This window comes from Misgurnus anguillicaudatus, chromosome 13 (assembly GCF_027580225.2).
Source record: "Misgurnus anguillicaudatus chromosome 13, ASM2758022v2, whole genome shotgun sequence".
In the NCBI taxonomy this organism is placed as follows: Eukaryota; Metazoa; Chordata; class Actinopteri; order Cypriniformes; family Cobitidae; genus Misgurnus; species Misgurnus anguillicaudatus.
Window position 1 is genome coordinate 17920981 of NC_073349.2, and position 25874 is coordinate 17946854.

The 25874-nt window shown below is 38.0% G+C and overlaps 1 protein-coding gene across 12 annotated transcripts in view; it reads left to right on the forward strand.

Annotated features, from left to right (window-relative positions):
- The window catches only part of agrn (agrin), a 329502-nt gene that overhangs the window by 279519 nt on the left and 24109 nt on the right, over window positions 1–25874 (forward strand). For 6 of the 12 annotated variants that reach the window (XM_073875244.1, XM_073875252.1, XM_073875243.1 and 3 more), the window contains 11 exons: window positions 83–217; window positions 3943–4033; window positions 4182–4346; window positions 4493–4604; window positions 5669–5680; window positions 11820–11936; window positions 12018–12201; window positions 12831–12918; window positions 14611–14634; window positions 21412–21444; window positions 23681–23905. In XM_073875244.1, coding sequence (XP_073731345.1) covers window positions 83–217; window positions 3943–4033; window positions 4182–4346; window positions 4493–4604; window positions 5669–5680; window positions 11820–11936; window positions 12018–12201; window positions 12831–12918; window positions 14611–14634; window positions 21412–21444; window positions 23681–23905 — 1186 coding nt within the window. The remainder of the gene's footprint in view (window positions 1–82; window positions 218–3942; window positions 4034–4181; window positions 4347–4492; window positions 4605–5668; window positions 5681–11819; window positions 11937–12017; window positions 12202–12830; window positions 12919–14610; window positions 14635–21411; window positions 21445–23680; window positions 23906–25874) is intronic. The other 6 variants (XM_073875249.1, XM_073875253.1, XM_073875254.1 and 3 more) reach the window with 4 other exon arrangements.

A 25874-nucleotide genomic window follows, 5' to 3' on the forward strand; every position in this document is an offset into this window, starting at 1 on the left:
GATGTCTGTGCTAATTTTTCTAGAGGTCTTCGGCCTGTTAAAGACCGGTCTAAGTTACAAGAATGTCAATTTCTGTTAACAGGTCCAACCTGTGCTGATGCCCACAACCCCTGCGCCCTGAATAAATGTCACCCATCTTCGCGTTGCCAGATCCTTCCTGAGGGAGGCTACAAATGTGAATGTCCAATGGGCCGTGAAGGAAAGCACTGCGAAAAAGGTACAGTATGGCATTGTAGCAAAAACAAAGTGAATCAGTTTATCGACTCTCCTATAGAACTGTTACTGCTCAGCAGCAATTTTATTATTGATTTTTATCAAAATCCATCCAGTCTTGGATATTTGCTGTAGAATTATTATTATTATAATTGAGGGGTGAAGAAAAGGCGAAGGTTAGGCTAGATTAGAAGGATGTGAGATTGTTAAAGGGATAGTTCACTCAAAATTATTCATTTACTTGACATTATGTTGTTCAAAATCTAAATAAGTTTCTTTTTCTGTTGAATGCAAAAGAAGTAATTTTGATAAATGATGGTAACAGTTGACGGTACCCAATTGACTTCCATAGTATTTGTTTTTGCCTACTTTGGAAGTCAATGGGTACCGCCAACTGTGTAGTTTTGGGATCACTTTAACTCTAGTTAGCTCATGCCATACCATAAAATTGAGTTTTATCAGCAAATGTAACGGACTGTTGGCATACAGCAGGGGACATGATGTTGTTTTCTTTATTACACAGTTGCACTGTTCTGAAATCTAGCGAGCTGCCTACAGAAAGACCAATTAAAGGCATCACAGAGCTTCAGATGCTAATGGTGTTCTTGATAATGAACTTTAATTTTGCGGAGAAGACAATCCCAAATGCATTTTCGCATGTTTAGTGCCAATTCCAAGGTGGTGGACAAACAAAGAATTGCAATTATATTTCATTAAATACTGAAAATTATTGGGAAAATATAGCAGCTGCCTAAGTAGGCAGTGAGGTAGCTCACTGAGTTTTGGAACTCTGTGTTATCTTCCTGAACTAAAAGATCAAACATATGCCAAGTTGAATGCTGGATTCTTTATGCAGATTTCAGTATTGCAGCATCCTTTGGGAACTGGACCCTAACCAGACAGGAGTTTCTCCGTTCTGCTGCCATTTTAAAGGGTTCATTAGCGCTCTCGCTCTGTACCGTTTCCCTCATTAAAATTCCTACAGATGTTCTAGACTGCAAGCATTAGAAGACCAAATAAAAGATTTAGGAACACACACTATCTCTCTCACACACACCTGTTTAACCCAGAACTGTCAAACTCAAGGGGCTAGAGAGGCACCTAAGAACGTCTCCATTAGAAAGTGATTAAAATAAATTGAGGTGAACCAGAATCAATGATTTGAGAGCATCCATCAGATGGAGTGATTTTTTTTATCGCTTAAATCAATGAGATGAGTAATTCTATCAGTCAACTGCACATAATGATTAATGGCGAGTCATTCAGGGAAAGTGTCCAGAGAGAGTGGCACTCTCTCAGATAAGAGACGGTCTGTTTGACTCATATAAAATGACACACTGAGTCGTGGTAACATGTACGCTGTCCCTGCTGGAGATATAACAGAACACGATGCAGACAGAAGGAGATTTATAAAATGAGTAACAGGTGAGCATGATGTACCTGTGAAAACTGTGATGTCAAAGCTAAAAACACCTGACTCTCACATGTAATCATTTCCTATTTTTGTGGAAGCACAGTAGGACTCAATATAATACATGAACTGTTTCCTCTGTTAAGACATCATTTGGAAATGAGAAAAATGTTAAAGTTTTGAAGTCATTATAATGCAAAAAATTAACCCAGCACTACAGTTTATGTAAAAAGTAATATTTTTTACAATAATTGTTGTGTTTTCTAATAATTAAAGGTGCAGTGTGTAAATTTTAGCAGCATCTAGTGGTGAGGTCACGAATTGCAACCAATGGCTCAGTCCACTGCTCACCCATCGCTTTTGAAACGCATAGAGACGCTACGATAGCCGCCACCGGAAAATTGGCACAAAGTAAAAAAAAGTTTGTCCGTTAAGGGTTTCTGTATAAACATGGTGGCACAAAATGGCGACTTCCATGTCAGGGGACCCTCGGCGTATGTAGATAAAAACGTCTCATTCTAAGGCAATAAAAACTTAACGGTTCATTGTAAAAAGGCCTTTATACACCCCTGAAAGTATATTATTTTGCATTTCTGTCAAGAGATCCTTTCAAAAATTACACACTGCACCTTTAAAGAAATAATATTTTTAGAAAATTTTATTTAAAAAAAATGGCACATTTATGTATTACTTTATTGATTTACAATTATAAATGTGTCATTTCTGCACCAGTACATTTAAAAAAAAGATTTTTAGTTTTTAAGAGGGTATTTGTCTGGCTGTGTGGTTCCATAAAGAACCTTTAATATCCACAAAACCTTGCACAAAATGTTCTTTGTACACTCTTTATTTTGTTCCTCAAAGATTTAGTCCATTTAGTCAAAGATTCTTAGAAGAACCGTTTCTTTCCTACACTGTAAAAAGTTAACTTTAAAAAGTAAGTTAACTGGTTGCCTTAAATTAAACCTTTTTTGAGTTAAGTTGAATTAACACAAAATTTAAATGCAAACGGGTAACTTACTGTTATAAGTTGAACTAACAAATCTTTTTTTACCTTTTTATAATCTACAAAGATTATACAAACTTTTTTCTTACTACAAAGAATCTTTATTGAAACATCTTAAAGTTCTTTATGGAACCATTCAACCAAAATAGTCCCCTTGGTTACTTTCAATGGCAGGGGACTATTTTTGGGCACTACGTAATATCATTGTGCCTGCTGCAGCCATGTTATGGCAGCAAAGTCCTTCATTATACCGGCAGAATGAGAGTATAGTTCCTAGTCATATCTGCCTAGAAAATCGCAACTTTTAATTTTCCGTTGGTCTAATTACACGATGTAAAAACAGAAGAGTCAAGTTTTAAATAGGAGAAATATTTAAGCTCTTTGATTATTTTTAGCGCAATGCTAATGGATAATGCTAAGCTATGCTAAAAATGGTACTGCCAGACCCAGAGATGGGCTGAATGGATTCCAAAATGGTAAAAATCCAATATTTAACTCTAGGGGTGCTGAAAAATGAGCATATTTTCAAAAAAAGTGGAGTGTCCCTTTAAATAAAGAGACATCTAAAACATTCTGGGAGGAGGTACTCGGGGACTAGTATTGGGAAACACTGTAGGTTCTTCAGATTATTAATAAACGATTATTTTGAAACGTTTGACTGAAAGGTTCCTTGGGGAATCAGAAATTATTCTTCTATGACATCTTTACAACCTTTATTTTTAAGAGTATAGCATGACCAAACAAAATTGCAAATTACCAATCAGTTTGTTCACACAGTTATAGGCGAAATCACCCATTTATGGCTTACCTTCTGTCAGCTCTGCATATTAACCTGGGGTGAAACAAAGTATTTTAACACGAAACAAGTGCCACATTACCTAATTAATTAATTTCAAGTACGGCAGGTCTGTTGTGAGCTCTTTATTGGTGCTGTAATAAAATGTGTCATTAGTGTTTTTGCATGCCTGTCTGGTAATATTGTGTGATGCAAAATCAAAATAAGTCCTCTCCACTTTGACGGTTTACTTCCTTGTTGTGTCTGCAAGTGTAGTTCCCCTGAACAAGAGTGAAACTGCCACTGTGTTAAACAATAACTAATTAGCTTTTTAATCTCAGTCTAGCATCCCTAGACTGAGCGTAGCTAAACCTTTGTAATTACTGAAGAATACATGCTGTGTGTGTTGATGGGTTCATGTGTACAAGTAGTTGTGTAGGCTATATGCAATCTGGTCTTATAATTGCGGGAAATCTCTACTCTGCCTCAAATAAGGTTGCATCTGCAAAGCATGATGGGATTTTTCATATTTTTCAGTATCAGACAAAGGAGGAGCTTTCATTCCTTACTTTACTGGCGACTCGTTCTTGGAGCTCAAGGGCCTTCATCTCTATGGCCAGGATCTGAGGTATAACTTTGGACACAGTTGCATTTCCTGGGAATCAAACCCTTGACATCTTAACATTGCCAAAAATGCTTTACCAATAGAGCATATTCTAGCCTATCACTTTTTTATGAGGCACACATAATGTTACGATTTCATTATTTGTCCATAGACAAAAATTTAGCATGACTGTCGTCCTGCTGGCCAATGACTCGAAAGGCGTGATCTTCTACAACGGTCAGAAGACGGACGGTAAAGGAGATTTTATCTCTCTTTCTCTGAACGACGGTATCCTCGAGTTCAGATACGACCTGGGCAAAGGGCCAGCTGTCATCAGGTAAACACAACCCTCTGTCTCCTTTGTGCAATTATGTTTCAATTGAAACTATAATTAGAGTGTCAACTGTGAATGGCTTAATAGGTGCATATCAACACATGTCTCTTCGCCCACCTTTCTGTCTCCGTGTTTGTCTACGTGAACAGGAGTAAAGAGAAAATCAAGCTGAACGAGTGGAACACGATAAATCTGGAACGGGCCAGCCGTAAGGGAGAGATCAGCATAAATGGCAAAGACCCGGTCAGAGGAGAGGCGCCGGTATGATGATACTCTTTATAGCATGTTTGTTACAAGTGATCCATTCAAGTTGTGATACTCTATACAGTACCATGGTATTATATGGTATACTATAGTACTTCATATACAGTATTACAATGATATTGATACTTTATGGAAGAAGTTGCTGGGTAGATGTGCTTTGCTTAGTGTGTTTTGTGGACGCATGGATCAGAAACTTTTTGCATCGTCTGCCTTCAATGCCGGGTCTAGGGTGCATGTGTGGGAAGCTTCGAATTGGTTCCTTTGGTATCTATTGTGTGTGTACTTTTGTCTGTGCCCTCCATTGGCTTTTAATCGCCATGTGGAAATGACTCGTCGTCTATTTTGCTACAGTTTCTCGCCCACTCAGATCAATCCCAGCAGCCTCTGCCTGTGCTCATGTCATACCTAAAGAACGACAGGAGAACAATGATACCTAGTGTATAAAAATGAAAGCTGGGTAATAATCACAACCCTCTCATCCTCCGGTTATTCCAAATAGTGTAATTTGTGATTAGCTCCGTGTTGTCCACTGCGTAGGTGCTTAAGTCTTTTTAAAAGAGAATTTTTAGTTACCATCCTACGTATGATAATAATGAGTAAATGGAGAGGATGAGAGAGTACATTGCTGAAAACCGGAGTGGTCTTGTTGCAATGGCCGTCTGTAGAGAATCCCCAAGAGGAATATTTTTTTTATTCCCTCAATGGCCGTTTTACTGAACAGAGTCTAACTACAATGCCATGTCACAAAGCCAATATAAATAGTGTGGGTTCAGTCGTGTAAAACACAGAGCGACTTTTATGCCCTGCTGATTTACTCAGAAATTCATTTTTTTAGGGCACTATACTATACACAAATACATACGTATATTTATTTATGTATTTGTGCCCTGCATGCCAAGTGTCTCGCTAGAGTTATGTGTGTGAATATTTTATTCCTCAGGCTTTATAGTTTTGCTGCATGCTGTTGTGTGAGTGTACTGACATTCTCTGTGTTTTCTTCACTGGTAACATTTTTTTTCTTCCTTCCCCTGTGCTTTTTCTGTGCGCTGTCTGGATATAAGAAATCCCGCAAGGTAATGACTGAAATCTGAAATCGCTTTCACAAATCAACATCCTCATTTTCACCAAAAGCAACATTGAATAGCCCACCGTCCATTTCAGCTTCATTTCCATCAGTGAAGTTCTGCTAGAGCAGGGTCTCCCAAACTGGTGTTGAATTATATCAATATGAGTTATTAGCAAAAATAGCAATTTTTCAGATCTCGCGAACTGTAAGTGTCATTAAATTTGGCACGGACCCCCAGTTAACGGTTCCAATGAAGGGTACCAACTCTCGTTTTGATTGATCAAAGAATTACCAAGATTCAGAACCAATTTACATAACAATTAAACAAAATTTGAAAGGAGAAGTAGCTAAAAAAAACCTGAAAATTTTATATTTTAAAATGGCCGCTACTGTTATGGGCGGAGTCTTAATGTAAGGTATTAAATGCGATGAGAGTGTGGAGAGCAGTCACAGCACACAGAAATCTTCAGTTATAACCATTTTAATTGCGAATTTTTTAACTGCTGGTGGTGCTGTAGAGTCAATAGTTGTGTTCGAGTTCATGTGGCGCTGCGTAGACCGATCGACAATGTTTGCCGCTTGCAATCGAGGGAGGAGAAGACGGAGCCGTCAAGTCGGACACTTGCTGCCTGCCGTAGTGACGTGTGCGCCGTGTTTCCTTTTTTTAATCGCGAATGAAGATAATTAAATGGTGAATTTGTCAAAAAGCTAATCTTTTAATAAAAGTTGCAACCAGAAACCGTTTATATTAAATATTTTAGTTGCTATTTATTCTATATGCCCCGAAAATAACAGGAAACATAAGCCTAGATTATTTAAATGCCAACAGAGTTTGGTCTTTAACTTATTTTGATTTTTATTTTATTAAATGACACAATAACATATTTAGGCAAGTTTTAGCTGTTATAAAAACATGAATTTATATGTTTATTAGTGCAACTGCAGGTTGAATTAAAAATGAAATGTACGTGATCGTTTTCATCAGTGCAGCGACCAATCATGAAGAGCTCTGGAGAGGCTCTCGAAACGCTCTCGTGGTACTTTAGAACCATATGTCACTGTCACATGCCTTCAGTGTCAAGTCGGATAAAATTTCTAACCAGCATGCACTGCTTCAAGATAGCCGCCGATCGGTCTGCGCAGCACCGCATGAAGTCGAACACACCTATTGCTAGAGACCCCATATTTGGTCACATGACCAACACTATAAGTGTGCCAAATTTCATAATTTTCGTACTTATTGTTCATAGGGCTGCCATCAGTGTTGGGGAAAGTTACTTTTAAAAGTAATGCATTACAATATTAAGTTACTCCTCAAAAAAGTAACTTATTGCATTACTTAGTTACTTTTCATGGAAAGTAATACTTACGTTACTTTAAGTTACTTTCTCTTACTTGGCTGAGGCTTGATCTCTTTATGGCCTTGCAGGTGTTTTTTTACTCAAACTGTTCCCGCTCAGGCACGCATGCATAGAGTTTGCGTAATTCTACATGACTACGTTCAGTTTAATTCAGTAGATGTTTTTAATCAAATGAATTCAACTAAAAAGTAATTTGCATTACCTTTTTAAAAAGTAACTCAAATATTAATGTGTACATTTAAAACGTAATGCGTTATTTTACTCGTTACTTCAGAAAAGTAATATTATTACGTAATGTACGTTACTTGTAATGTGTTACCCCCAACACTGGCTGCCATTGACAAAGAAGAAGAAGAATGGTAACAACCTACGGTGCTTGGCCGCTAATAACGAGAACTATGTAAAATTCCTAATGATGAAAGCTATAAAACAGATGAAGAATAAATGTTTTTAAAGTTAAACATGCAAATCAAATCTCAGCGGCTGAATCGTTTAGGTAAATATAAGTAAATCAGTTAGGTCAAGGGTGGTTCGGCTGACAAAAAAGTTTGAAATCCCCTGTGCTGGGTGAGTTGGCGAACGCAGGAAGGGCATTATTTAAACTTCAAACTATCCATATGCTTAAAGGAAAGTTTAAAGACTGCGCTGGCTTTCACCTCAGGCCAGCTGGTATGGGGGCGGCGAGAGATAGTTATCATTTGACCACCATTGTTTCGTCAGCCTTCCAACAACAATGAAATGTCTTCATTAGTCTCGCGTGGGAAGCCCATTAAACAGCGTCGAACTGGATGCAAACCGAGAGAGCGGGAGGGAAAGACCGATGGCGTAGGAGAGTGTTATCACAGAAGAAAGAGATGTGTGGGGAAGAGAGCGTGGTTGTTATTTTGTCACGTTTGTTTTTGGGCCTATTTTTATTTGTGCTGGTTTCAGTCCTGATTCACCCGAGGTGAGAAGAAATTACAGAGTAGAGAAGACATGCAAGAGCTTTAGGCCACCATGCCACCATTAGATTTGTTGTCTTTGCAATATGTAATTATTTCTCATTCTCTTAATTAGAATACAACCAGAAAATACAGAACATTTGTATGCAGTATAAGTAGTCAGTTGTCAAGAATTTAGTGTGAGCTCCCCTTACACTTGAGCAATAACAGGAACCTGCAGGCTTATTTAAACCTAAGTGATATGAAAGCCTAATTCTAATCTAATGACTTTAACACTTCAGTCTCCTCAAAAGAGTTCAAGATGTGTTTAGTGACTTTTTGATTAAATATTTTCTGTTTGTATCTTAATAAAGAGAGCTAAAATATATGTGGGTGGTCATTAAAACTTTGCTGAAACAACAAAGCTGGTGGTGGCCTAAACTTTTGCACAATACTGTTATGAAACAATTTGTAAGTTCAAGATGAGTTTGATGGAGTAGTTTTCATTTAGCGTGCAACACAATGCATAATTTTTGCGAGTAAATTGCACATGGTGATTATCAAGTTCAGTTTCTTTTGGTGTCTTGACAAAGTCGTGACAGAATTTTCAAATGCAAATGAAGCACGAAAGTGCAAAACAAATTTACGTGGGTGAAACAATGATTCCTGCCACAGCGCTTTGGAAATTCACTTTTTTAGATGCAACAATTGTGTACTTAATTATCAAAAATACAATTTCTTTTATCATCCAAACAATGGCCATAATGCTTTTGGAGCCCTTAGGGAAACAGTCAGTCATTGACTTTACCTGCTCAATCTCATCTTATTCTGGCAGAGTAAGCGAGACTGAATATGTCTCTTTCAGCCTGTCGCTGTCGGTCCATTGCAGTTTTTTGTCAGGACTTCTCATTGCACGCGTTCCTGACCACATCAAACAGCAGCTGGGTTAAAACGTTTCTGGCTATGCTGTCTTGGCCCAATCGCGTGCTTGGACAGACCCCCAGGTCCATGGCCAAACCTTTTCAAGCCTGCTTGTGTCCATACTTATCTATTCTTTTTTATTGCCGGGATAAGAGCTGGACAAACATGTCTGAAACTGGAAAGGCTGCGGACAGCCCATGGTTTTTCCCCGGCAATTAACTTGCCTTTCCCCAAGGCAATTATTGGCCTACATAAAATAAAGATTTTTAATTCGTTTTAAGTACAGTCTCGCACGAACAATCCCTCTGAAACAAAGCGGATTTCACACGGGTTAGGAAAGCGCTCATTTCATGGTCATCTGCCATGTGAACCGTACTCCAATTAGAGTTTGCTCAGATTTTTAAAGGTCCCTGGAACAATCACACATCCATTACACTCTTTCAATAAAAAAAAAATCATTTCAACAGTCTTCATATTAATCGCTGCTATTACTTCTGGACTTTTTTCCTATCTCTTTTCTTTTGTGTTCTTATGTGTTAGTTTCAATAATATTCCATTCAGGGAAGTAAGCTTAAATCAATTATGCTTTGTATTACAACACCCTCATTGATGTGGGTAACAATTAGGTGTAAAAGTTGAATCAATACATTGCCTGATGTGTACCATCTTCCAATACGTTGATTGGTTTTACTTGCTTTTCTAATATTAGGTTTTGCTTAAAGTCCCCCTGTAGTCAATAAATGTATTACTTAAAACTCTTCTTTGAGCATCATAATTACAAATGTAAGTTTTATCTGTGACAGTAATTTCTTCATGCTTAAAAAAAGATTGAATGAAACTCTACACCCTTGCCTCATTTAGTATACGCGGATCTATGTATATGCAAATTATCCCCCGCCTCTACTCAATCTCACAGCTCCGACCATAGATATGAATATGTGATTTAGTCCCCGCCCCCACTCTTTAGCACCACCTCGTACCATAGATAAATACAGTGTTGGGGAAAGTAACTTTGAAAAGTAATGCAGTACAATATTAAGTTACTCAAAAAAAGGTAACTAGTTGCGTTACTTAGTTACTTTTCATGGAAAGTAATGCTTACGTTACTTTTGCGTTACTTTTTCTTGGCTGAGTCTTCATCTCTTTCAGGCCTTGCAGGTATTTTTTATGACTGAAAAGTTCTGCATTCAGAAATTGCATATTTTATCACAAAAATGTCGAGCTCTGGCCTGCCATCTCAGTTTCTGACTCAAACTGTTCCCACACAGGGTGTACGCATAGAGTGCATAATGTGACTACGTTTAGTTTAATTCAGTACATCATTTTTTTAAATCAAATTAATTAAAATAAAAAAGTAACTTGCTTTACTTTTTTGAAAAAGTTACTCAAATATTAATGTGTACATTTAAAAAGAAATGCGTTACTTTACTCGTTTCTTCAGAAAAGTAATATTGTAACATATTGTAAAATATTGTAATATTATGTAATATGCACGTTACTTATAATGCGTTACCCCCAACACTGGATATATATGTAAGTAGATGTTACACTCACAATGCATACATTAACTCCGCGTTTGCAGCACTAAAAAAGTAACTTAAATATTAATGTGTACATTTAAAACGTAATGCGTTACTTTACTCCAGGGGTCACCAACCTGGTGCCCGCGCCGAGTCTGTGAGGTGCCCGCCAAAGCACATTCTATTAATAGTCTCAACTGTAATATTTATTCATTACATATTTTTTTATATTAGCTTGTCTTGGTTTACGTATGTTAAAATTTTAAACAATACTAAAACATATAAACAAGTCAAATAAAATAAAATAAACAAGTAAAACAAAAAGTTTTAAGTAGACTATATCAAAAAGTAGCCCTCCAGATTGTTTTATCCATTGTGGTAGCCCTTGCTCATAAAAAGGTTGGAGACCCCTGCTTTACTCGTTACTTCAGAAAAGTAATATTATTACGTAATGCACGTTACTTGTAATGTGTTACCCCCAACACCGGATATATATGTAAGTAGATGCTACATTCACAATGCATACATTAACTGCGTGTTTCTTTTTAGCACTGATGTTAACAGGTTATAGCAGGGCCGGGTGCCCAATCCTGCTCCTGGCGATCGACTTTCATGCACAGTCAAACACACCTGCCTTCAATTTTCAAGTGATCCTGAACACCTTGAAAAGCTGCTTCAGGTGTATTTGATTTGGGTTGGAGCTAAACTTTGAAGGACAGTTAATCGCCAGGAGCAGGATGGGGCACCCCTGGGTTATAGCGTTCACACTGCATGTGTAGACCTGAAGCAGCAGTGCTGCACTCGTTTCAGTATCGAGCCTATGTGGCATGCATGCATAATATCTATGGCTCGAACTACTGATCCACTCGTTCAACTGTGATGATGTGACTGGGTACATGGTGTGACGTAGTAGGAAACTCAGGCGATTATAAACCATGGGAATAAGATATCTTTGCAAAACTCAAATTTTAGGGAGAAAATACTAAACTCTTCCCCCGCGATTGCCGAGTTACCTGCCAATGACAAGTTTTTACGGCAATCCATATTTCCGCTTTTATCCACCAAGTGGCGCTCTTACCCAACTTATAAAACCCTTTTTAAGGGTTTGTTCTTTGTATGTTTATATATTTAAAGAAGAACATGTTCTGGAAGGCATTAACCTTTTGTGAAAATCATAAACTTAAAAAAAAATGCTGGCGGGGAAAGAGTTAACAATAGTGTTAAACGATTAATTTGAACATAATTTGCAATATTGTGCATATTAAAAACCCCACATAGACTTATAAAAAACAATTGATTTTCACCACAGGGGGACTTTGAAGCATAAGGGTCTCATAGCTTTCATTCAAGAAGAGTGGATAGAGAATGTGGAACGTTATGATAATGTTCAGGTTGGTTCTCACACTTACATTTGTACTCTCCAGAACCAGCACACAGATCTCAATCTGAAGGAGTCGCTGTTTGTGGGTGGAGCCCCTGATTTCCGCAAAGTAGCCAGAGCTGCTGCTATCAAAGATGGCTTCAAAGGGGCCATTCAGAAGGTAAGAGCTTGTAAAGACGCATCAGGGAAGATGTTTTTTACGCTGTATGTTTCACTGAATTTGTTGTGTTTGCTTTACTAGATCACTCTGATGGGCATTCCAATACTGAAAACTGATAATGCCCTTCACTCCAGCGACGTGTCCATGTATCCCTACCATCCCTGCTCCAAAGATCTTTGTGAGAACGGAGGCCGTTGCAATCCCCTGTTGGACAGCTATGAGTGCGTGTGCCGGCACGGCTTTGTCGGGCATCACTGTCAGGATGGTGAGTGTTTTTTTTTTCCAGATTGACCACCATGCTTGTCTTTATTAGCCAATAGGTAACGCCTTAAACATCTTTAGGGCGAGATTTGCTTACGTCCTTAGCAGATGTTAACTTTAAAATATGTTAAAACAGCTTGTGGCACCTAACTTCATATGAGCACCGACTCACTCGTATATCATTGAATGACTTGGATTCCTTTGTGATTTGCAATAGGCAAAATTCTGAAGCCTGTGCTGGTTTTTGGTTTTCATACAATTACAATGCTTGGGGACTTAATCTATTAAGATTTAAAATAGGATATAAAAGTATCTTATTAAAAAAAGGTAAAAAAAAAGAAGTGTGCCAAGATCTAGGACAGATATTAAGATTTTAGGTGAATAAAGACAAGATTTTAGGGGTAAACTCTTTAGTTTATATTCTCAACACAAACACCCTCACAAAACACCCAAGAACTTTTGCTCACCTCATTAACCTTACCGGGTCTCACTGTTAAATCCCTAACCTTAATTAAAGCACACAAGCATGAAGCTCACCATACATCACACGTTTCCTGCATTTCTTTAATTAAACAGCACTGTGTCTCGCATCGATCGCTGTAATTTCACTCCGTCTTCTCTCCTCCCATCCAGCAATATTCGAGAAATCCGCCGGAGACACGGAGGCCATTGCTTTTGATGGCCATACGTTCATCGAATATCACAACGGAGTCACCAAGAGGTAATGTCAGCACATGACCTCACCAACAATGACAGCCTGCCCCAAATGCACCATATCTTTATAATACTGCTCAATGAGGGATGATGACAAGCTCGATTACTCAAGAATCGCTTTGAAACCATTGTGCTTTCTCGATTTAGCTAATAGGCTGATTTCATCAATTACCACTTTTGCCTGACTGTCTCTACGGTATTATGTGAACTGTAGCTGGTTCCAATTAGCACAGCACCCGAGGAATCTCATGACCGCATAGCATTGTAGAAAACCATGCATGTGTACTGTAATGAACCTTCCTGTTGAATCCCAAAACCACACGTCTTCAGTACAGCACATATCCTAAAGCACATCTTGATAATTGGTTATCAGATATATTTAAGTTATCATGATTTCTTGTCCTCGGGTTGGTCTGATGTGTCTGTGATCCAGCAAGCACCAATTACTGTGCATCAATTATTTCGTATCTGTTAGGTTATCTGTATATGCTTTCTGTTCTTTGTGTCTTTTGAGTCAATTGAGTATACTGTATGTATAAATGTATATAGGGTCTACTTATATGATTCTATATACAGCGGGGAAAATAAGTATTTGACGCATCAGCATTTTTATCAGTAAGGGGATTTCTAAGTGGGCTATTGACACAAAATTTTTCACAAGAAATCAGAACATTTAAGTATACAAGTTGAGTCATAATAAATAAAGTGAAATGACACAGGGAATAAGTATTGAACACAAATATTTAATACTTTGTAAAAAAAGCCTTTGTTAGTGATTACAGCTTCTAGACGTCTCTTGTATGGAGAGACCAGTCGTCTGCATTGCTCAGGAGTGATTCTGGCCCATTCTTCCACACAAATGGTCTTTGTGATCATTTTCTTGCAGAAATGTCCACCTTCTTTTCATTTTCAGCTTCAGATTTCTTTGTATGAATTCAATATTTGGCCTGATGGCTACATCTGGTGAAAATTTTGTGTCAATAGCTGTAGCCATCAGGCCAAATGTTGAATTCGTGCAGGGAGGTCTTAAGCTGAAAGTGAAAGGGTGGACATTTCAGCAAGACAATGATCCCAAACAAGCCCAAAGGAAACAATGAAGTGGTTTCAAAGAAATGGCCCAGTCAATCACCTGACCTAAATCCCATAGAAAATCTATGGAGAGAACTAAAGATCAAAGTTCATAAAAGATGCCCAAGGAACCTTCAAGATTTAAAGACCATTTGTGTGGAAGAGTGGGCCGGAGTCGCTCCTGGGCGGTGCAGACGGCTGGTCTCTCCGTGCAGGAGGTGTTTGGAGGCTGTGGTCACCAACAAGGGCTTTTCTACAAAAAATTAAATAACTGTGTTCAATACTTATTCCCTGTATCATTTCACTTTATTTATTATGACTCAGCTTGTGTGCTTAAATGTTCTGATTTCTTTGTATGAATTCAATATTTTGCTTGATGGCTACATCTGGTGGGTTTTGTGTTACTAGTCCACTTAGAAATCCCCTTACTGATAAAAATGCTGATGTGTCAAATACTTATTTTCCCTGCTGTATGATTTCATGTGATGAATACAAAATGAATCATGATTAGCTACACCCATCTTTATGTTAAGTGTCTGTCTGTCTGTCTGGACGCGTATTTTCTATTGTCTATGCTTTTGTCTGTCTGTCTCATTTAAGTGTGCTCTGTTGTCTTTCTTTCACTCTAAAGCCAAACAACCAATGAGATCCCAGAGTAAGTACCCCAGATGCATTCTGGGATGGATTTAATTACACTAAACTAACACTTCAGGCAAGCCATCGACTAAACCCAACATTAAACATTCATTTTCCCCATATTACTATTTATATCACGCACAAGGTCATATTTTTGAAAAATAAAGGGCTCTCGTTTATTAAATATATATATATATATATATGTATACATTTATCTACGTGACAGTCTGTAGTTTTTCTGGGAAAGGTTGCATCATTTTCATCAGCGTATAGTTTCAGGAATGCATGCTTGGCATGAATGACGATGAGCATTGTGTTACACTGTGATTCCTGCAGGAATTGTGCATGAAAGTACCTGAACTGAATTTGAAAATAAGGTCTGCGTATATTCACGAAATGACTTATGAAAATGTAAGTGAGGCGCCTTGTAAAAGGAGGAATTTTTTATTCTTATTGAATTTTTTAAAGCACAGTATACATCAATATTTAGTTGGTACTTCAAGGCTGGTTTAAATGGCGTTTTACTGTCCCATTAGAGAAATGTTCAATCTGTTCTTGTGTTCTTTTAGTGATTCTTATTTTAAATTATTTGTTTCCTTCTGAATGTAATTAAGTGTCTAAGTGGCTGCGCTGAGCCCTTTAAAAGCTTGCAGCTTGATTAAATGGAATTATCTTATGTATTATTATGCTCCATAAAAAGTTCCTGTCTGGCTTTTAAGCCATATCAGTTTGTTTGTCAAATCGCTAACAGTGATTTCTAATAATTGTGCCCGAGATGAGAGAGAAAGTGACAAATTAATTAAGGATTTGTCTCTCAAAAACGGGCCTCAATAAAAAGGCTCTGTCCAGCATAGAGAATAAACCGCTGCAGACATCAATAATGGTTAGGAACAAGGCCCTCTTCATTGACTTTTACTCTACCCGGGGTTTAATGCGTGTCACTTCCTGTACAAATGAAGTGCCAGATTAAAATGAATCTCAACCAAGAAGCAGACCGGCCCTTCACAACGAGTGTCATCTATTCAGCATGAACTGGTTTTGAGAGCCCTAAAAGTTAATGAATTCCTCAGAGAGCAGGACGGTGGCGCTGAATCTGTAGGAAATGGGGCTGATATTTCTGTTAGTGTTTACAGTGATCTTCATCTGTCTTTATTCTCTCTCTCTCTTTAGCTAGACCTTGGATCAAGTTCCCCTTAGGATTTAAGTGACCTGATCTTAATTATGCTTTTTCATAGTTAGCCATATGAGGAAATGTATTTCAAAATGTAATGAGCTGCCTCTCTACTTTCAAAGGCAACATTATAACCATAATGAAACAACATAATGTAAATGAATCATTTGGATTGCTTTACATCAACAGCAGATCTTTGGAGTTTGATGTCTGCATGCTATTAAGATAACAATATAATACTCTAATAAGCATAGTAATACATACAAATACATACTCAGTATTAAATATAATAAGCAACATTTCTCTCAATATCATTTTGGATTAATCTTATAGCATTTCTTTCTGTCAAGGACTTTGAATACTGTCTATACACTGTCAGAAAGAAAGGTACAAAAGCTGTCACTGGGACGATATCCTTTAAAACGGTCCTACCATGTAGGTACAGTTAAGTATCTTTGAGGTAACAATATGTACCCCTAAGGTACCAATATACACCTTTGAGATACTAATATGTACTCTTTACACTATAAATTAATGTGTTAAATTAATTTATAAAAAAGCAAATAAAAAATGGCTTGGCAAACAATATTTTTGAATAATATGTTCCTCTGGCTTTCTTTTAAAAAAAAACTGTTACTGTACATGTTCAAAAATCATCTGCCTTGTACCACACGCTCTTTGATGCCTCTCCTATCAGCTACAATTTCAGCCATTTTAAGCTTAAAATTTAAGACATGTTTTTTCAGCGTTGAATGCAAAAAAAAAACAGTATTATCACACGCGCAAACATACTGTGTGTTGTGTGAATCATTTAAATACTTTTTAAATAAATTAAATTTTGCGTCTGAATGGGAAACTCCTAGAAATGCTTAATGTCAGTCACAAAAATAACACCTACATTTTCAGCGCTAATTGTCCACTGCGTGTCTTCCCGACAGTCATTATTTAATGCCAAAATGATGGTTTGCACACAAATTTCTGTGTTATACAACACATTGTGTGTTACTTTTAGCACAACTTGAGTTGTCACTTTTAATAATTTTAACACAAAAACAACACAAAATTACACGTAATGTGTCAAAGAGCATTACGCAAAATGTGTAAAAATTAACACTTTTTTAAAGTGTAGGTACAAAGGTGTACTTTTAGAAAGAGTGCAATCCCAGTTACAGCTTTTGTATCTTTTTTTTGGAAGTGTATAAAATATTCTGACCAAACCGAGGACTCTTAAAGAAATTGTTCACACAAATTTGAAAATTCTCAAAATTTTCTCTCACGCCATCTCAGAAACTTCCTTTCTTCAGCTGAACACAAAACAATGTTATATGTAAGGTCGTGATGTTACGATATTTTTTATATGGGGGTCAAAAAAGCATCTACAATGGGTTACTGTAAAATACTTAAGCAATATCACTCGAGTAGGAGTGTGATTTATTATCGTGCCTTTGGCCTAATCACGGTCGTGATGATATAGAGCTATTTGCTTTTATACAACAGTTCGACGGCACATGTTTGAAAAACGAAAACTAAAAAAACAACAACAACGGAGTTATTTTAAAGGCCTCTTTGTTTGGGAACTACTTTCTTCTGCGACGTACAGGTAACACTTTCGGCTGTTTTGAATCTCATAATAACTCAATGGACGGAATCGCCGTTTTTAAATACTACAATTTCTTGGTCACAAAGTGTAGTTTTAAGATTAGTTAAGTCGAGAATATATATGTATAATATTCAAATCTGCAGTCGATTAATAGTAAAGATAGCGCTTGTTTAAACGTTTGCTTAGAAAGATTCGGTACGTGAGAGAACAAGAGAACAGTTAGTGTTCACTCGCCCCGCTGACCACCGCCCTCTCTGCGCTACATCTCTGACAGGGATTCCCTGGCTCTGATAGTGTCTTTTATGTTGTTATTTTGGCGCAAGGTAAAGGTTAATAAAACTATATTTATACAACGTTACTATTGCTTTCCCATTTATTCTTAACGCGCTTATTATTAGACTTTTTTCTTGTCAGTACTATTTAAATTTTTTTATAAGGGTCAGAGAGATGTTTTTTGAATGCTGTTTATAAATATATCAATGGCGATATCTCATAACGTGTTTAATAGTAAAGTCACGATAAATTATTAATTGTCTTAATTTAAAAGCTGCAGTGCTTACCTGCAGTTCCACGGTGTTTTCGCATTCTGAGGAAAGAGATCGCTTCAGAGAAATTATTGTTTTCGTTCCTTTTTCCAAGTGTTAATCGTCCACACGATGTGACATTACTCCACTTAAGTTTAAAGTTAACGTACATCCAAGAGCGCTGATCGTTGACTGGATAATCACTTCCGATTGGGATAACAGACTGATTCCCGAGCTAGTGAACTAATGATACACACGGAGAGTGTTTAAAAACAGTGCGTCTGTGTGCATCCGTGTGTACGTGCAGTTTTTCCAGTCAGAGATGAGCCTGTTTAATGGATCTCTTTATTCACTAATACTAAAATGACCAGTAGGTGGCGGAATGATACGAAAGGTGAATCGGTGACTGTGCTGTTATCAGTAAAATATCGCATAGCTCTTAGCCAATCCGATTCGAGAACCAGAAAGAACTGTTGTATAATATAGTATAGCCTTTTATTTCGTGTACGCGAATGGTCAAACGCACAGCGTTGTAAAGTATAGTTTATTTGACTCGTACTTCTATCTGCATGCGCGACCTACTTGTACAATGTACGTGCAGTGTTAAAAATCCGCTAGTGAACATACAGTACGCAAGCACTCTTCTAAAGACGAAAATTGTGCCACGCAAACTGTATGCGCACCCCCGCGTACGCATAAAAAGTGCACCATACTTCGTCCTTAACCCAGCATTTTGGCTTAATACAACCCATCATGAGTTAAATTACTACTCAACTGATTGAGTTCGTTCTTTTTAAAGGTGCAGTGTGTAAACTTTAGCAGCATCCAGTAGTGAGGATGCAAATTGCAATCAACGGCTTAGTCCACTGCTCACCCCTCACTTTTGAAACGCATAGAGAAGCTATGGTAGCCGCCACTGGAAAAACATGTAATTGACGAAGAAAACTTAGTAAAAAAATGTTTGTTCGTTAAGGGCGTCTGTAAAAACATGGCTGCACAAAACGACGACTTCCACGTAAGGGGACCCTCTGTGTATGTAGATAAAAACGTCTCATTCTAAGGTAATAAAAATATAACAGTTCATTATAAAAAGGTCTTTATACACCCCTGATAATATAGTTTTGTATATTATTTTGCATTTCTGTCAAGAGATCCTTCTAAAAATTACACACCGGACCTTTAACCCAACGCTGTTATTTTTAGAGAGTGCAAAACAAATAACAATGTATTAAAGGAGCGGTGAATCAAAAACTCAATTTTAACTTGATAATTTGTTATATAAGAGGTCATCATACTTAAATGAACATCCTGCAAGTTTCAGAACTGAAAACGTCCGTGCTACTGAAATATAACCGTCTTTGGCACCAAGCCAGCTAAAAACTCCAGTCTAAAATTCGGAAATCTATGACGTCAAAGTAGAATTGAAACACCTCCCCATAACCAAAAGGACAAGTCTACTTTTGTAGCCCCGCCCACAGCTTCGCGTGACACGTGTGTCTCAGTAAGTAAACATGTCTTTAAAGATTGACAAATTTAACCAAAATGACTTTTTAAATACATTTTTTCTGAGAGACTTTTATTTTGACGCGGTGATCTGTTATGATACCATGGAAACGCTTTTTCGGTTGTGAAAGAACCGCGTGGGAACAACCATGGGAACAACACAGAAGCTAAATACTTCAATTCGGAGGCTTGGAACTTAACATTAGCAATATGCTTGGATAAAGTTTGCTTTTGAAGAAGTTCCAGCTCGTGTGGGGAGCGTTTGTTAACGTTGTGGACATGGATTCATTTGTAAAGAAGTCGATGCTGGATTTGCAGAGAGACTCAGTCAGAAGCACCACTTATATTGGATCTGACAACAATGACACAGCAGTATAATTCACAGTAAGACATTTTACTTTATTTAAGTTACTGCGTTTCACTATTGCTTTGTTAAAAGAGATTGCTTGATGTGTCCTGTTGTAACATCCGTGTCTAAATACGTTTGTTGACTGTTTTAATTTACTAAAAACATTAAACGATTAATAAAGGTACAACACTTAACAATACGACTGTAATTTAAAGGTAGAAATATACAAAGTTAGTTATAAGGAAGGATTTATCAACCGCAGTTTAGATTCTGATGCCCGTTTACTGTGTTGTATACGGTAAATTAGGCAAGTTGCGTTTGAAAGGTCAAACACTCAACAAAGCTTATTTTTTATCATATAACTGTGGTATTTAACATTACGTGAATGTAAAAGCAACCTCACAAGCACAATAGAAATATACAAAGTTATTGATAAGGATTTATTAGCCGCAGTTTAGATTCGGATGCACGCTTACTGTGTTTTATACGGTAATTTAGTCACGTCGAGTTTTGTTTCTACTTTAATATACGTATTGTCATTTATGTGTATCATGTTTAGCACCCAGAATCTTTTGTGTCTCAAACATATTTGTGTTCGGCTGCTATTTTTATCACATTAATGTTTTTAAAACATTTCCCTACATGTAATGACGGGGAATGAAGCTGTCCAATCATAGCAGTGGGTGTTTACGTTCAGGTCTTCAATGCGGCCCGCCCCTTCAAACGAACCATTTCTCAAGACAGCCACTAATCCATGTTACAAAATAGCGTATTACTTATTGCTTTTTATGTTTTTGAATGTAAAAACAACGCGAAATGCATAAGTAGACATCAATCAACGTCATAAAGCAATAAAATCGACCAATTCACGGCCCCTTTAATATGCTGTATATTCTGCGTATATGATACAATTGTGAAAAGAACAATTCATATTTTGAGCTTATTTAGCAATCGATACATTGTGTCTCTATGGAAACATTCAGATTAGCACAGTTCAGATATGGTGTCACAGTGATAACTTTGAATCTCATTGGTTCTTGTGACTAGTTGTCACATGCGTGTAATGATGGATGGATGTGATTTCTGGAGCTTTGCCATGTTGACCCCATATATAGAGAGAATTTTCACATTTTGTAGAACTGTTCCTTGAAGAGAAAGCACTATTAAGTTGCCTAGCTTTCTGAAACAGGCCTTGTGTCATAGCACGGTGGCTCTGTAGGCAGCTCACTATATTTTGGGTTGAGAGCATTTGATTGGCTTTGCTCCAATAGACATGATATTGGTTTAGCTCTTTCATACAAAACCACTGAAACATATACTCACGTACTCCTTATGCCATTCTCTCTCTCTCTCTCTCTGTCTCACTTCATTCTCTCTCTCTCTCTCTCTCTCTCTCACTTCATTGGTAAAGAAAGATTAAATTATTGTAAGCTGACCATACAGTATGACAGAAGGGTAACTGTTATGACTGAAGTGTCCCATATTGCCATACAGTTACTACTTGAAGACTAGAATAATCCAAGAAGGTTACGTCGATGGCCCTCTAGCTCTTTGGCGTATCTTGTCTCAGTGTTATGCGATCCTTGTTCTTTCCCTCCTCCCATTTGCGCTTATTGCATGCCTATTATTTCTTCCCTTGCTCTTCTAAGCCCTGAGTCACTGGAGAACCCCTCTGACCAGAGGTGAGTCCCCTTTGTTTAAACAGTTTTTAATAACATGCCGTCCCTATACGCCCTGCACAGGATAAAGGCCAGGGCCTTTAAAAAATGGCTTTTTATTAGAAAGACACTGAATGGAGATCTGGGCAGTCAAAATGACTAAAAAGCAGCACAAAAGTAGTCAAAAGTAGACCTATTCTAAGTCAAACAATAGCTTTGTGTTAGAAACACACAAAATGTAGGTTATTATTTACTGATCAATGCATCAATGCATCAGCAGTGTGACGTGACCTATCATCATTAAGAAGTGAATCACATGACCGTTCTCGGTTTAAATATGACATGTATTACTGTATACAGTTCTCAGAAAGCTATCGTATGACTAGAAGGCTTAATATATGGTGCATGATGTTCTGCTTTTATATACTTTTGTGATGCTTTTATCCATTTTAAATCACAAGCATTCTGAAAAAAAAAACATTTAATGTCTTTCTCAGAAGTAAAACGTCATGAACGTAAATGATAGCAATGATTCCTTTAGTAACCATTCCTATGTGAGCCACTGCCCCCTGTAGGTACACAACATGATTTTTTTAAAACCTGCTTGCTTCTGTTGTGAGTAAATAATGCAACACCCTATTGCAAATCAGTCTTGCATCAAAATGCATAATCTAAAGTTAATCCGATAGCTCTGCTTTTGAAAATGAAATCAATCTTTAATGGTTTAAATATTACTTGCCTTCAGAATCTTCTAGATGCTTGAGATCCTAATGGGACGTAAGCAATAATGAGCCGAGCAGAGTGGTGGATAATCATAGTTAGTTGCCCTGATAATTGAGCTCTGGCCTGGGGCCCTGTGCAGGGAAGCCCTGTGGAAAGAGTCCAGTCAGCACATTACAGTACATGTGTCTCATCGGGAAAGAATTCAATTACGCCAAATAATTATTTAGCTTTACATCATCACACAATTAGCATAATGAAATTCTGTCGTTTTAATCAAACAAATTAAGATGTTTTTTTTCCGATTCTGGAATACGGAGTTCACAAACCGTGTGATATTAAATTGATGTTGTCAGTCAGGTCGTCAGACCGGAAAAGGGTTCCTGCACCTGCTCCGGTTTGATTAATTTGAGATGACGTTCATTCGCGGGGTAACCGTATGGCTCCCCGTAACCGAGACTACATGCACTGTTTGACTCCGTGCTCTTTCTAGTTCTACAGGTTCATATCTCAAATAAAAATACACCTGTGATCGATATAGTTGCACACCTGAACTTCACCCTGAAGTGTGGAGATATAGCAACAGACAAACTTGTAAATGAACACCAATGGTGAGATCACGGTTTGATTGAGCGTGCCACACCGTTGCTCTTTGGTGTGAAGGTGCAAACCCACCGTCTACTTTTTCTGCTTCTGTGTTTTGTGTCCATTGTCTCTGTATTTTGTCTTTGTCTTGTTTGTGTCTTTTTCATGTCGTCTTGCTCCTGTTTACACATTACCCGATTTAGCAAACAAGCCCCCGCACATCTATTTGCCATTCTGACTCACAAACACACTCGCTCATAATGTCCCCATCGATGTTAGTGACTACAAATACACCACTGAGGACAAAAGAATTGTAGTCTTCTGTGGTATATTTGGGGTGAGGTGTGTCAGAGACCTAGTTTAGGGATGTTAAAGACCCCTCAGGATCTTTATGGCTTTATGCCCAGCTGCACTACTTCCTGAACTAATATAATTACAGCTAATTTGTGTTTTATTTTATATAATCCCGCTAACGTTATGCATATGAAGTAACCGTTTTATAAAAGCAATAATCCCCGCGAAGCAGTGCATTTTATAACAGCTAAGGGGGTTTTAGGCAGCTTCAGCTAGCTCCTTGTTTCCTGTCTGCCATTATTGGACAAACTGATTAATCCAGGTGTGCCTGACCTCAGTAGTCACAACAACAATAATCAGACACACCTGGATTCATCGGTTTGTCCGGTGGTGGCGGACAGGAAGCAAGGAGCTGGCTGAAGTTCAGGAAGTAGTGCAGCTGGGCATAAAGCCTAGTTGTTCTTACACTGTATTGCTCATTAATCAAGGCATATAAATTATACAGCCTGTACAACCACAAAAAAGTTTTGACTTATAATTTCAATACTGTTGCTGTAATAGCAGGTAAGTCTCGGGGTGAAATCCTCATCACGTTGTTAACACGGCGTCACTGGAACAGGAATGGATTTGTGATTGCGATTCCTTTTTCTCTTTGATGTAGCGAGAAGGCCCTGCTGGTGAATAAATTCGAGCTGAGCATTAAGACCGAAGCGACCCACGGTCTGATTTTGTGGAGCGGGAAGGGAGTGGAGCGCTCTGACTACATCGCTCTCGCCATCGTGGACGGACGTGTCCAGATGACCTATGACCTCGGTTCCAAGCCTGTGGTGCTACGTTCCTCTGTGCGTGTCAACACCAACAGCTGGATTCGAATCAAGGCCAGCAGGTACTGGAACTCTAAAAGTTATTAAAGCTGGAATGAGAACAGTATTTATTTAGTGACGAATGTATTTTATTTAATATGGACATATATAACTCCAAACTCACGCCAGGGATTTATTATATCCGAAAAGCAACAAGCTTTTGTAAATGTACAACTTTCACAAAATAGAGAACATCATACATGGAGGCAATATTTACTCACAGGTGAAAGTCATGACATCACAATCAATGTTTAATAAATACTGAAAAACTTAATTTTATTCAATAAAACTCTGTATTATATCTGCCACAGGTTTGTAAAAAATCAGTAGTGCAGACATTCATGTTTGCTTGGAAAGGCATACACTTATGTTTGCTATTTAGCATGTTGATGAACATTTGTATAATCATGGTTTTCCTGTAAATTCCATTGTTAAACTGTAGCAAAACCATGTTTAATTTGTTGTTACCATTGCTTAATAGTATTATCTATGTTTTTGGGTTTCATCGTTGTAAAATCATGGTTATTTTTTATTAGGGTGTAACTGCTTGCCAGTAGAAGCATGCATTAATATTTACCAAAGGTTTGCCATGTAACTGCTAGTACATGCAATATTTATGTTTGCTAAAGGTTTGCTTGTTGTTTGGCAACTTGTTCATGGCTACAAAAGTCACATTTATTTGCATATAGCATTTTTATTTCTATAGCGCTTTTTTGTTTCATTGCTTAAAAGCACCTTTGCAAGAAAGACCAAAAAAAGAAAAACAGGGAAATGATTAAATATAGCATATATACATTATATATAGAGTATATATGTAGTATATATATATATATATATATATATATATATATATATATATATATATATATATATATATATATATATATATATATATATATATATATATATATATATATATAATAACAAAATATACTAGATGAGGTTAAAGTTTGTGAACAAACTTTATGTTGGCTTGAGAAAGCCTAGTCTGAGAGTAATAGCTGGAGCTGCAGTTGGGGCAGTTAAGTTAGTTGGGGCAGATGGGTTAGTTGGGGCAGAATTGGGCTATTGGGGCAGAATGGGGCAGATGGGGCATTTGGGGCAGATGGGGCATTTAGGGCAGTTGGGGCATTTAAAGCAGTTGGGGCATTAAGGGCAGTTGGGGCAGAATGGGGCAGATGAGGCAGTTGGGGCATTTGAGGCATTTAGGGCAGTTGGGGCATTTAGGGCAGAATGGGGCAGTTGGGGCATTTAGGGCAAATGGGGCATTTAGGGCAGATGGGGCATTTAGGGCAGTTGGGGCATTTAGGGCAGATGGGGCAGTTGGGGCATTTGGGGCAGAATTGGGTAGTTGGGGCAGACGGGGCATTTGGGGCAGATGGGGTATTTAGGGCAGTTGGGGCATTTAGAGCAGTTGGGGCATTTAGGGCAGTTGGGGCATTTAGGGCAGTTTGGGCAGAATGGGGCAGTTGGGGCATTTAGGGCAGATGGGGCATTTAAGGCAGTTGGGGCATTTAGGGCAGTTGGGGCATTTGGGGCAGAATTGTGTAGTTGGGGCAGACGGGGCATTTGGGGCAGATGGGGTATTTAGGGCAGTTGGGGCAGAATTGGGTGTTTGGGGCAGATGGGGTAGTTGGGGCATTTGGAGCAGAATTGGTTAGTTGGGGCAGACGGGAAATTTGGGGCAGATGGGGCATTTAGGGCAGTTGGGGCATTTAGGGCAGAATGGGGCAGATGAGGCATTTGGGGCAGTAGGGGCATATGAGGCATTTGGGGCAGATGAGGCATTTGGAGCAGAATTGGCCAGTTGGGGCAAAATGGGGCGGTTGGGGCATTTGTGGCAGATGAGGCATTTGGGGCAGAATGGGGCAGATGGGGCATTTAGGGCAGTTGAGACATTTATGTGTGTGTTTGTGTGAGTATGATTGGGTGTGTAATATTGTGTTTGTGTGTGTAATATTATGTTTGTGTGTGTAATTTTGTGGTTGTGTG